Source organism: Otolemur garnettii, unplaced genomic scaffold (genome assembly GCF_000181295.1).
Source record: "Otolemur garnettii isolate 467f Iridium unplaced genomic scaffold, OtoGar3 scaffold00079, whole genome shotgun sequence".
Taxonomy (NCBI): domain Eukaryota; kingdom Metazoa; phylum Chordata; class Mammalia; order Primates; family Galagidae; genus Otolemur; species Otolemur garnettii.
The window spans coordinates 1,883,224-1,897,088 of record NW_003852474.1 but is presented as its reverse complement, the minus strand read 5'-3'; the positions used below and the strand labels follow the sequence as shown (position 1 = coordinate 1,897,088).

The 13,865-nt window shown below is 40.7% G+C and overlaps 1 protein-coding gene across 1 annotated transcript in view; it reads right to left on the bottom strand.

The window, feature by feature from the left end:
• The window catches only part of UXS1 (UDP-glucuronate decarboxylase 1), a 105,379-nt gene that overhangs the window by 57,692 nt on the left and 33,822 nt on the right, over window positions 1-13,865 (bottom strand). The window contains exons 2-5 of the mRNA XM_012807944.2: window positions 12,134-12,161; window positions 10,774-10,822; window positions 8,927-8,970; window positions 6,075-6,135 (exon numbers count right to left, since the gene is read on the bottom strand). Coding sequence (XP_012663398.1) covers window positions 6,075-6,135; window positions 8,927-8,970; window positions 10,774-10,822; window positions 12,134-12,161 — 182 coding nt within the window. The remainder of the gene's footprint in view (window positions 1-6,074; window positions 6,136-8,926; window positions 8,971-10,773; window positions 10,823-12,133; window positions 12,162-13,865) is intronic.

Below are 13,865 nucleotides of genomic sequence, written 5' to 3'. Positions count from 1 at the left end.
ATTCCTGAAATCACACTACCTCCCTAGACTCAACCAAGAAGAAACAGAACTCTTAAACAGATTAGTATCAAGCACTGAAATTGCAGGGAAAAAAAAAATCTTGGACCAGACGGTTTCACACCAGAATTCTATCAAACCTTCAAAGAAGAGCTCATACCTATATTGCAGAATCTATTCCAAAACACTGAGAAGGAATGAACCCTCCCCAACTCCTATGAAGCAAATATCACCCTTATACCAAAACCAGGAAAAGACTCAACAAAAATAAAACTATAAAAATAGATAAATTTCATTAATGAATATTGATGCAAAAATACTCAATAAAATCTTAGCAAACAGAATTCAGCTATACATCAAAAAGATAATACATCACAACCAGGTGGGCTTCATCCTGGTGATACAAGGCTGGTTCGACATATGCGAATCCATAAACATTATTCACCACATAAACAGAAGTAAAAACAAACACCATATGATCCTCTCAACAGACGCAGAAAAACATGACAAAATTCAGGGTCCTTTTTGAAAAACAACACTTAAGGAAATAGGCATAGATGTGATATTTCTTTCTTTTTTTTTTTTTGAGACAGAGTCTCAAGCTATCACCCTGGGCAGAATGCCTAAGCTCTAGCACCCTAGCTCATAGTAACCTCCAACTCTTGGGCTCCAAAGATCTTCTTTCCTCAGTTTTTCTATTTTTAGTAGAAACAAGGTCTCACTTTTGCTCAGGCTGTTCTTGAACTTGTGAGTTCTAGCCATCCACCCGCCTCAGCCTCCCAGAGTGCTAAAATTACAGGCATGAGCCACTGTGCCCAGCCAGATGGGATATTTCTTAAACTGACAGGATCCATCCATGACAAGCTCACAGTCAATATCATACTGAATGGATAAAAAGTGAAAGCGTTCCCTCTTAGAACAGGAACCACACAAGGGAGTCCGCTACTGCTGCTACTATTCAACATAGTGCCCGAAGTCCTGCACAACGCAATCCAGCAAGAGAGGGTATCAATGGTATCCAATGGGAACAGAGGAGATCAAAGGATCACTCTTTGCTGATGATGTCATCTTTTACTTAGAAAATCCCAAGAACTCAACTGTGAGACTCCTGGAAGTGACCAAGAAATACAGAACATCTCAGGATATAAAATCAATGTTCATGAATCATCAGCCGTCATATATGCCAACAACAGGGAAACTGAGAATCAAATCAAAGATACAATACCCGTCAAAGTAACATCAAAGAAAATGAAATGCCTTGGAATATACTTAACAAAGAATATGAAGGATCTCTAGAGAGAGAACTATGGAACACTAAGAAATAGCAGAGGATATAGACAAATGAAGAACATACCAGGGTCATGGCTGAGAAGAAACAACATCATGAAAATGTCTACATTTAAATGTCTAAAGCTATCTACAGATTTAAACGCAATACCCATTCAAATGCCAATGTTATACTTTGAAGGATTTGAAAAAATAGTTCTTCATTTCATAAGGAGCCAGAAACAAACCTGAATAGCAAACGCAATTCTAAGAAATAAGAGCAAATCTGGAGGCATCATGTCACCAGCCTTCAGGTTAGACTATAAGTCTGTACTGATCAGAATAGCATGGTATTAGCATAAAAATAGAGACACAGATCCTCTGAACAGAATTAAGAATCTAGAGATGAAACCAGCCTCATACCACCATCTGATCTTTAATGAAGAAAACAAAAACATACACAAGGGGCGAAAAATCCTCATTTAGTAAGGATTGGTGCTGGGAGAACCGGTTAGCCACGTGTAAAAGACTAAATCTGGACCCACACTTCTCACCACATATAAAAATTAACTCACAAGGGATAAAAGATTGAAATCTAAGATACAAAACTATAAAAATTCTAGAGAAAAACTCTGAATCCTTGGAAAAGAATTTATGAAGCAGACCCCACTGGCCATTGCAACAATAAAAATAAATAAATCAGACCTGATCAAGTTAAAAAGTTTCTGCACAGTGAAGGACACAATTCACAAAGCAAAGAGACAACCCACAGAACTAAAGTATCATACACTACAAATCTGGCAAAAGGCTAACAGCCAGGATCTAAAAAGAACTCAAGAAAATCAATAAGAGCAAATAAATAATCCCATTAAAAACTGGACAAGAGACATGAATAGGATCTTTTCTCATGAAGACAGATGAATGGGCAATAAACACATTAAAAATGCTCATTATCCCTAATCATCAGAGAAATGCAAATCAAAACCACTTTGACATATCACTTAACCCCAGTGAGAATGGCCCACAACACAAGGTCCCAAAGCAGCAGATACCGGCATGAGTTCAGAGAGAAGAGAACACTCACACTCTATTGGTAGAAATGCAAACTAGTACAGCCTTAATGGAAGGAAATGGGGAAACTCCTAACATATCTAAAAGTAGACCTTCCACTTGATCCTGCAATCCCATTACTACGTATCACGAATGTTTATAGCAGCTTGATTCATAATCACAAAGAAGTGAAGAACAACCCACTGCCCTTAACACATAAATGAATTAATAAACTGAAGTATATGTATACTGTGGACTACTATTCAACCATAGAAAGATGGAGATTTTTTTTATCTTTTGTAACTGCCTAGAAGGATGTGGAGAACATTCTCTTAAGTAAAGTATCACAGTAATGGAAGATCATCCCATGTACTCAATTCTAAATTGAAACTAGTAGATTAACAACTATAGGCCCAAATGACAGAAAAACTCAAATAAATTCAAGATAGGGGGATCAGGGAAGGGGGTTCAGTAAGTTCCCACCCAATGGGTACAATGCATGAACATATGGCACACTTCCTTGGTGAAGGACACAACTACAACTCAAGACTTGACCTTACAAACACAAGCAGTGTAACTACTCATAAGTACACTCATATTGACCAGAAATTCAAAAAAAAAGTTCAAGCATACAGATGCTCTCAAAAGCACTGAAGATTTAGGAAGTACATAATAAAAAGGATGTGGCAGCTCTACAAAAACAAAAAACTAAACCCTAGTCAGCTAGTAACAGAGAAAACCAGGGAAAAACACACTTAAAAGAGCCATCCTGGGGTCAGAACAAACCTTAGAGACTAGACTCAAAATCCACCTCTGCCAAAGGGCCAGAATTTAACTGCATCAGGCTGAAGAGCAATTTATAACCCAAAGTATTGTTGAAAAAATAGACAATAAGCTAGCAATTACTGGAGCCAACAGCGGGGTATGGTATCACCCAAGGTAGACAGCAGAGAAATGAGGGTGTCACTGAGAACCTGCTAGAACCACTGTCACCACAGGAGGGTAGCCAGGGATACATCCTTGCAGGAGCCACAGTGAGAAGATGCAAACTGCCACTAAAACAGACCAGACAAGTCACAAAACATATAAGCAAATAAAAATGAAAACAAATTAGGAGGTGGGCAGGGGAGGTGGGATGGAGGAACTGTATCCAGAACTGATAATAGACTACCTAACATGTCCAGTTTAATCAAACAAATTTTGAGATGTGAAGAAACAGCACTGTCTGATCTATACACAGAAAGAATGCTCAAGCAACACAACTGCCTGAGGGCACTGTGCGGGTCCTGGGTTAATATAACAGGTACTTCACAGCAGCTACCATAAATATGCTGAAAAACTGAAGGAAACAATGCTTACAGAAGTAAAGAATAAAGAGATCATAACATAGAAACAAATAGAACTTCTGTAGTTGAAAATATCATAAGTAAAAATAAAAATTCAATACAAGGATTCTACACTCGTTTAAAAAAAAATCAGCAAAGTATGCAATCCAAGGAACAGAGAGAAAAAAAGGAAACTGAACAGAATCTGAGACAAATATGGGACTCTGCTAAGTCCACCAGCATTCATGCAATGGGAATATAAGGAACACAAAAAACATTCAAAGGAATAATACCTGAAAAGTCCCTAGAATGGATGAACATAGTAATCTACATATTCATGAAGTTCAATGAAATGCAAGTAGGATAAGAACCAAATAAGTGCACACAGATACATCATACTGAAAATACTAAAAACAAAGACAAAACCTTGAAAGCAATTGTAGTAGGTTGAGTATTGTGCTCCAAAATTCATGCCCTTTCCAGAGCTCAGAATGAGACCTTATTTGAAAATAAAGCCCTTGCTGATGCATTTAGTTAAGATGATGAGGTCATACTGGCATAGGGTGGGTCCTTCATCCAGTAGGAGACACACTCCAGGACCCATGTGATGATGGAAGAAGAGACTGGCGTGATGGCTCCACCGGCCAAGGATCCAGCAACACTGGAATTCCATCAGGAGCAGACTCTGCTGCAGAGGGAGTGTGGCTGGCCCTGTGACACCTTCATTTCAGACTTAGAGTTCCAGAACTGGAAGAGATTAAATTTCTGGTTTTTAAAAACCACTGAATTGGTGGTAACTTCATCAGCAGCAGTGAATGACGGGGATACATCCTGAGGAATGCATCATTAGGAGATTTCGTAACCATTCACACGTCTTACACAAACCTACATGGCACAGCCTACTACACACCTAGGCTGTATGGGATAGCCTATTGCTCCTATGCTACAAACCTGTACAGCATCTTACCATACTGAATACTGTAGGCAATTGTAACACAATGATATTTGTGTACCTAAACATATCTAAACATAGAAAAGGTACTGTAAAATACAGAATAAAAGGTAAAAAATTATATACCTTCTGGGCGGTGCCTGTGGCTCAAAGGAGTAAGGCGCTGGCCCCGTATGCTAGAGGTGGTGGGTTCAAACCCAGCCCCAGCCAAAAAAAAAAAATTTATATACCTTCCTGTGAATGCAGCTTTCAGGATTAGCAGTTGCTCTGGGTGAGTGTCTTATAATCACCTAATTTCCTATTTGGTACCTTTTTCCTGTGGATTCCAGTTACTGTCTGGCATCTCTTGCTTTCAGCCTGATAAACATCCTCTAGCATATCTTGTATGGTAGGTTTGCTAGCAATAAATTCTCTCACTTTTTGGTTATCTATGAATGTCTTCATTTCTGAAAGTCATTTCTAGTTGGGTATATGATTTCTTTTTACATTTTGACTATGTCGTCTGCTGTTTTCCCCATTATTTGTTATCACTATATAAAGTTCCTTATGCACGACAAGCCATTTTTCTTCTTCTGCTTATAATTTCCTAGGGATGCTGTAGAAGTTATCACCAACTCACTGGATCATATAGAACTCTTAGGGAAAAAAACGCAGCAAACCTTTGTAACCTCAGATGAGGCGATGATTTCTTAAATATGACACGAAAGTACAGTACATACACAAGAAAAAAAGGATTTCATCAACATTAAAAAATTTGTGCTTCCAAAAACACCATCAGGAACGTGAAAGGACAGCCCACAGAATGGGAGAAAATACTTGCAAACTGTTTATCTGATAAGAAACTTGAATCAAAAATATATAAAGAATTCCTAACTCAATAATGAAAAGATAATAACCCAATTAAAAACTGGACTCATAATCTTGACAGACATTTCTCTAAAGAAACAGAAATGGATAGTAAGTACATGAAAAGGTACTCAGCATCATTGGCCACCAGAAAAATGCAAATCAAAACCACAGAGAGGAAAGTAACTTCACACTGTTCAGGAAGGCTACAATCAGAAAGACAAGTAGTTGGGCGGCACCCGTGGCTCAAGGAGTAGGGCGCCAGCCCCATATACTGGGGATGGCAGGGTCAAGCCCAGACTGGCCAAAAACTACCAAAAAAAAAAAAAAAAAAAAAGACAAGTGGTGCTGACGATGTGTAGAAATTAGAACCTTCAGAGACAGAAAGTAGTTTTAGTGGTTGCCTGGAACTGGGGAAAAGGGAAAGGGACGTGACTGCTAAGGGGTGTAGGGTTTCTTTTTGGGGTGGTGAAAATAGAACAGAATCAGAATGTGGTGCTGTTATACAATTCTGTGTACATATTACAAACCACTGGACTGTACTCCAGAAGTCTGAATTTTTGGAGATGTAAATTATCTCTCAATTAAAAAAGAGAGTTTCTTAATATTACAAATACTAATCAGATGTGCAAACTTACCAGAATTCTTTTACGATCCTTTTCTGATAAAAACTTCACTGGTGGGTATTTCTGGGTAAAGCTGTATAACAAGAAGGGATTAAAAAAGAAAAAGTCATAGCTCAGTTGAATATTTTCTCCTCCCACCATCAAAGCAGATGCCAGCTGTCTCAACTGTTGCCGTTTGCTCCTTCTCCCTAGTCTGAATGCCTGCTGGAAGAACCAAGGTGTCACTGAGTAACTCAAGTTCAAGAACGGGCTCCCTGTTTAGAATCAAGCAAAGGATATGACTTGAGATCCTAATGCTCCGAAGCAAAAATTTAAAAAGCTACAGGCAACCAGCCACACTGAAGTAGAGCAGGCATATCCTCTACTAGTCCAGTTAAAAATACACAATGGGGGGAGGTGGCGTTCTCCTCTGCCGTTATCAGGGCCAGATGTAAAGAACAGCTTCTGTGGAATCATGGGCTCAATGCTGGATGGCTGCCTTGCAGAGAAAGGAGGTCAGTGAAATTTTGTCTCCTGCTCTGGGCAGTTCCACAACTGCAGCATCCCCTCCCGTGGGTTAAAGGTCTGAACATCAGCCCTGTACGTCTCAAACTCTCTGCTCTGATCGCATCTTAAGCCTCACCTTATCTTTTGATGCCCTCTTGCCCCCTGCCACGAAGATGCCATGGGTCCCCAACCCATGCACATGTTTAAGGAGCAGGGTAGCATAATCAACATATAAAACATCCAACAGCAGGTGACAAATGTAGCTTTGAAATATAATTTCTTAATGTGATTCCATTAGGAGGAAGAGTGCTTTCAACAAAACCCAACAGCTCCACTTTGTTGTCATTACTTTAACAACAGAGGTGCTGGTCCATGGCACTGTCCCCAGCACAGGTGGGGCTCTGGGACACAGAATGCATTTCCTTAAAGGCCACTGAACCGAACAGACCATGACAGGTCATTAGACAGAAGCCCTTGAGCAGGGGTTTCTCAAAACTGGAGTGGAGCGAGAGAGCCTTCTTTTACAATTAAGCATTTCCAAATTACAGATGGAGAGTCTGAGGGTGGGCAGGAACCCTACCCTTCCTCCTTTGTAGTTCTGTGGACCCCCACAAGAGCCTCCCAAGAGCACCCAGTATCTCAAAGCCTCCCGCTCTACCTAGCACCAAGTGGGAGAAACAGCCCCCCATGCCAGGCTACCCCAGTGCTTCTAGCTGTCTGCAGAACAGTGCTGCAAGAGTGGCAAGACTGGAGGGAGGGGACAGATGCTGTGTTTGCCTCATAAAACTTGCTAGTCCATCTCCTTCCTCAACTGCTCAGCTGGGAGAGGGCACTGTAAATCTTAGCACTGTCTGCAGGCACCCCTTGCACTCCCTCCAACTTCCTTAGCTCTGCTGAGCTCACATACTCTGTCTCTAGCCTCAGTCCTCAAGTTTCCATGCCCACATTGTGGCACCATCGAAATTCTCCTTCCTTCCCACCGCGCTGGCAACATCTGACTCGTTGCTTCCCTTCACTTGCTGTGGGAGTTCCTCTTCTACCCTCTGTCATTTCAGACACAGTGACACACAGGGTAAGGGCACACAGCTAGCTTACACCTCGGCAACTGAGGAACAGGGAGAGAAAGTGATTCTGCAAGGAGCCGGGAGTGAGGCTGCACCATGGGTATCCTGGAAGCGAGCACAATTTGGCTACAAAAAAAATGAGATATTGTCTCACTCTGTGGCCCTGGATAGAATGCTATGGCATCATCATAGCTCACAGCAACCTCAAACTCTTGGCCTCAAGCGATCTTCTTGCCTCAGCCCCCCAAAGTGCTTGGATTACAGGAGTGAGCCCCCGTACCCAGCCTATAAAAACAAATTTTAATCCAAGTTGTGAGCTTAGAACAGTGCCTATCTGAAAGCTTAAAATGAAACTTGGTGTGCTATTTATACCAGGAGGAAAACAGAACACTGTTTTATCATAGGAAATGTACTTCCAAGAAATAAAACTGAAGCAAAGGCATAGTTGCCCAACACACACACTTACAGGCAGGGGTGGAACTAAAAATTACTTCAGACCCAGAATGCTGAAACTTTCAATTTAAAAAATGAGAACTAGGCTGGGTTGCTTGCCTTGCTTTACTTCAATATGTAGCAACCAAGTTTTAGATTTCACATGGATCATCACGTTATTAAACTTCCTGTGAAGACATCTCACACACACAAAGCCTTGAGTCCCAGGATGGGGAAAGCATCTTCCAGACCCTCTTTGGTACACCCTGCAGTCGAAGGTGGCAGAGCATGGTGACCCAGAGAGTGCTATTGGCTGGGCCGCATCCTTGACCCGTGGTGCTTGAGAGCTCCTCCTGATCCAACCCAGGGCTGGGCTGTGGGCACAGATTTCTTAATGGCCTGCTGAGGCGGAAATATCACCCAATGGACTGACACGTCCACTGACTGAGTGTGCAAATGAGTACCTGTTGTATGCGAGGCATGAAGCGTGAACATTCCTAAGTGTTAGAGACAAGCAAGTGAGGCAGAATGAAGTATCCATACCGTACAGGTGACTCTTAGGATTTAACAAGAATGAGTTAGTGGTGAGTTCTTAAGATTAAATTCTTACTTGTGCTTCTCAGAACATCACAAAGGTATCAAAAGGAATCACCTAATTCTCCTATTTCAAGAGATCTTGTTTATAAGCTATTGCCTGTGGGAAGTTAGCTGATTGACTTCTTCTTTTCATAAATAAATGAGTATTTCTGGCCAAAGAAAATTATCACTAGTGAACAGATTTTCTTTTGAATAATATACAACCTGCCTTTCATCTTTCATTTTATAGAATTACTCAGTTGAGATGAACTTGTATTAACTACTGACCTTAAAAAGAATACCTACCTTTTTTCTAAATCTCTGATTTTCTCTCTTAGTGGTTCAACGATCTAGAACAATAACCAAAATCAATTTTAAAATACAGTCCTCAACCACTTTCATCCCATTCTGCCCTTTCAGAAAGGCGTGCCAACATGCAAAATGGGGTTTAATTTTTTCCACAAGTTTAATTCCAGGTTGAAATTAAGCTACACCATTTGCATCACAATGTTAGAAATGAGCTGGTAAATTGCACGTTAGAACTCTTACTCCCTAAATGCTTAAGTCTGAAAAAATTAATCTTCATCCTCACCCACCTTACCTGGAAGATTGTAAAAAATATTTCAGGTCTATAAGAACAGGAAGAGCAATACTATGCCTTCTTTTGGGGAAGAATCCCCTAAGCACAGATTACAAGAGCCTAACATCTTCTTTCTGCAATGACATCAGCTGCAGCACAGAAACTACAAGCTGTCAGTCAGCCCACATCCGAGTGTAGACGCAGAGAGCTTGAGCAGAAGAGCAAGCCAAGGGCTTCCCTGTGACTCTGAAGTTGGCTCAAATCTAAGGTGACCAGTCGCCCCGCTTTGGGAGGGACAGCCCTGATTTTTAACAATTTTAACAAACCCACGCCCTGTGGTGTTTTAAAAAAGTCCCGATTTTAGGAACGAATGCAGAACAAGCTAGGGAACAGCAGGAGAATGGGAAGGGAATATACGGTTTTCAGCTGCTGAAAAGGTTAATGTAATTCCATTTGGGAATGAAGAGGTTAATCTAACTTCATTTGGAAATGAAAAGGCTAATGTAAACTCCCTACTCCCCTCCTGGGCAAGGTCACTCAAGTGGAATCAGTATCAGAAGGAGACTGCTCCCTCCCTTGCTTCTAGGCAAGGACAATTAGCTCAGAAGGAGCCAAATTGTCTGGAACAAACAAGTAGGGCCCCCCCCCAGAGTAAGGTGACCAGACGCCCCGCTTTTGGGGGGACAGTTCTGTTTTTTAACAATTTGTCCTGCGTTCCACAGCGTTTTTAAAAAGTCCAGTTTTTGGAAAGAATGTACAACAAGCTAGGGAACACGGGAGAACAGGAAGGGAATATGTGGTTTTCGGCTGCCATGTGGCTATTTCACCAGGAAATGAGTTTTATATTATTTTTGTTAATTTTATAATGTTAAACTTTAATAATAACAAATAATTGTTGAGAACTGATTATCGAGAACTGCTTATCAAAGTTTGCATTGTTGTCAGGCCCCGCTCCCCCCATCGTGTCCTGCTTTACCAATGTTAAAATCTGGTCACCAATCAAATCCCAACTAAGTGACCTCCCAGCCCCTCCCCCACCATGCTGCAATAGTCTAGCTATATCTACATTTCTTTATCTACAAACTATAAACAGTTATTTTAAAAACAAGGGTTGTATATTCAAGCAGAGGTGTGACTTTCCCACTCTGTGCATATAAAGATGTTTCTATGTTCTAACAAGTGATTTGGGGCCATTTTCCTTCCATCATCTGCTTGAGTGAATGGATATTGGTACTGGCTTCCACTTCATAAAGGTAATCACTTTCCCTTCTCTAAGAAAAGCTCACCTGAAAAGTCATGTTAAAGCCTGAAACCATTTTGACCATAAGGTAGGATTTGTTTTAATAAGTCACACCTTTATAAAAAACAGTCCAACAGTGACAGAATCTGCAACTTACAGGGTAATACTCTTTAAGAGAAAACTTCCTCTTAAGGGAGTAATGTTTTTACAGATGGCTTCAAAATCACACAGAACAACATCCAGATACCACAATAAAGAACACAGCACAAGCAAAGGAAGTGAAATTGACAAATATGTCAATAACATTGAAGCAAAGAGGGAAAAGAGACTAACCTCTTCGATCTTGCTTTCAATTTTCAGTTCGCTGTTTTCTTGGATAGACCTGTTGAGTAGAAAGCTATAAAACTGAGATCAAATGAAAGGCTTTGTGACTTCCAGATGTTTCTGAACAAATTACCACAACGCAGCCCCAATGCTGCAGACCACCTCCCTCTCCTGCCCACCCAACCAAGTACCAGTCCCTCCCAGAAGGGGCGGTACCACAGGAGCAGGAGACAACTGCAGAGACCAAGTTACCTTAAATCCATCTATGAACATAATCTGCATTAGCTAGAGAACTGTTTTCTATTAAACTAAAATTATCTCACTTCCATGTTACACCCAACATGGGATTTTAAATTAGAAGCAGGTAGTGTCCATAGGAGTACATTCTTGTCTGCTGGGCTTTCCTGCAGATTTAATGTAAAATGGAGCTTTCTAAGTAAAACCAAGGAGTTCCTTTAAATGAGCTCTGAGCACCCCACCTCCCCACACACAGGTGCCTTTGTCCAGAGACTATACAAGCCCTGGTGGTAGGAAATGGATCAACATAGCCCCACCCACCTGGAAAAAACAACTACTTAAGAAAAGCTTCCTGGGGGCACAGGAAACACCTTTACCCTCTGTAGACTTGAGTCATGATATTAAAACCGCAATACCAGCTTAACCATTACAATTGTGACTGTTATTCTTACATTTTTAATACCACATAGCAAAGTAGAGTGTAATATTTCTTTAAGTGGTAAACTGTTATAAACTGCACCAAATTTGTTTTTGCAACGAATATTTATCACTTTTTGCTGATTTTTTTTTTAAAAAGCTATGTTTTTTTTAATTTGGTAAAAAGATAATTAACACAAGGATTTTACTTTTGCAAAAGTCTCTTGCCCTATTAAGAAGCTTAAACTACATACAGGCCTAACCCAGGGATAGACGGGTGGTCTCAGCAACCACATCCACCACAGCTCCCTGGGCCAACCAGCTGTTTCCCTAAAACAGCTCCCTTCTGAAAAGGCTTTGCAAAGCCCCTCAATGTTGTTGCTCCAGCCATCCAGAAGTGCAATGTTCATTTTAGAAGTGTTAAAGCTGGGCAGTGTTACCCCTGTATTAGCTACAGGAGGAAGGGAAGGGCCAAGATGGTCCACCACTGCTTTGCATCTGTGCTTTAGTCAGGAAAAAGTTTAATATCAGCTAATCAGCTACATTCCTAGAGAACACCCCTAGGGGAAAAGTGACAGCCCAGATGTAGAAATAACTAAACCTCCATTTCACTTTTTAAAAATATTCCATAATTAACTCATGACATCAACGGTAGGTATGTGCCAAATATGTTCAGAAAACCCAACCACAATACCAAGTAATTAAAAAAAATTACCTCATGTTAACGAAGTTGCCCCAAACAGCTGCAAGAAAAAGGGAAAAAAAAAAGTCAATATCTAAGTTCACAACATTCAGGGATTCTAACTGAGAAAATTTTACATTTTAATCAATACTTTAAAGTTCATTAAGAAAATTAAGTTACAGTTTAAAAAGGCAATAAAATGTACACTTTGTTTTTAAAGAATTAAGTCCTATTAAAAAGTTAATAGTGGGAAATGCAGCCAGTATGTCCTCCCTGAAAAACAAACCAAAAAAAGAAAAACTGAAATAAACTTAATATAAGTAAAGAATTTATTTGGGTCAACTTTGATAAATGCAAGCCAAGAGCATGAATTCAAGTTGCCCTGAAATACTTTGATGAGCAAGTTTCTAGTAGGCCTTTAAAGGAAAACAAAAGGCAATTCCTAATTTATTTACCAAGAATTTACATTGAAATAACACCAGCTACCAATTAGCTATGTATGCATTGTTCTTTGTCTGTGAGTCATTACAAAGTTTTGACCTACATGAAAATCAAGAAATGTAAAATCCTCATGGACAGAAACAAGAAAAGCTCTCCCAGAAACACTAATAGGCCAAGGAAGGTGAAACTTTCATAGGTGAATCAGAAAGGACGGCGTAGACTGTGTTTCTTGGATGTGAAATAATGGACCACAACACAGTCTGTTCAAATTCCAACAAGTGAGGCAGCTAATTTGTAGTAAAACACCTTTGAACAACTGCTCTCAGGTATTGGGGTGGGGGGTGGGGTGACTTAAGTCCCATACTTAGGTCTCCCTGGGCCAGATAAATCTTGCACCCCTAAGACTGCTCTGGGCTACCTTTTGGGGTTTGGAGTTCAAGAGTGCACATGTTTTGATAAACAGGATGTCCTCCACCTCTGTTTGAGGAAGAGCCAGTCACAAAAATCAAAGAACCACATGACTTAAAGACATTGTAGGGTTCAGTACAATTTCTCCCTTTAAATGTTGATGAAAGCAAAACCCAGAATGGTTAAATAATGACCTAAAGTTGTGCCTTAGGTCCAACTGGGGTCTACCTTTTCTCAGCATTTCCCACCACCTCCCTTCCATTCCAACTACTTGTCCCCTGGACCCTCTCTGTGCTTACAGGCACCTGCCAGTATCATCAGGTGTCTGTGTACAGCTGGCTGTCAGCACAGATGCATAATTAGCCCTACAGTGAAATTTTTACCGTGGGTGACTTTAAAACATAATACTCTTGGCCACCTGGATGAGAGTTTTCCAAACTGCATATAGAAGTGACACACTGTATCCTATGAGAGAATTAATGTACACAATTATGATCTAATAAAAAAAAAAGAAAAAACAAAACAAAACAAAAAAACATAATACTCAACCATGGGTTCTCAGTTTAAGTTACTGAACAGAGGATTAGTCCATAAAGAAACCGTTCCTGTAAAGAAGTACACATTCCTACTTGGTCGAAATGCAGTGCCACTAGCGAGAGATGGCGCGAAATGCAATGACCCCCACGGCAAAATGGCAGGAAATGCAGTGCCAGTAACCGCGCGATGGCGCAAAATGCAGTGCCCCCACTGCACAATGACGCGAAATGCAGTGCCCTACCGAGCAAGATGGCCGAAATGCGGTGCCAGTACCGCGAGATGGCGCAAAATGCAGCGGCAGTACTGTGAGATGGCGCAAAATGCAGTGGCAGTACCGTGAGATGGCGCAAAATGCAGTGGCAGTACCGCGAGATGGCGC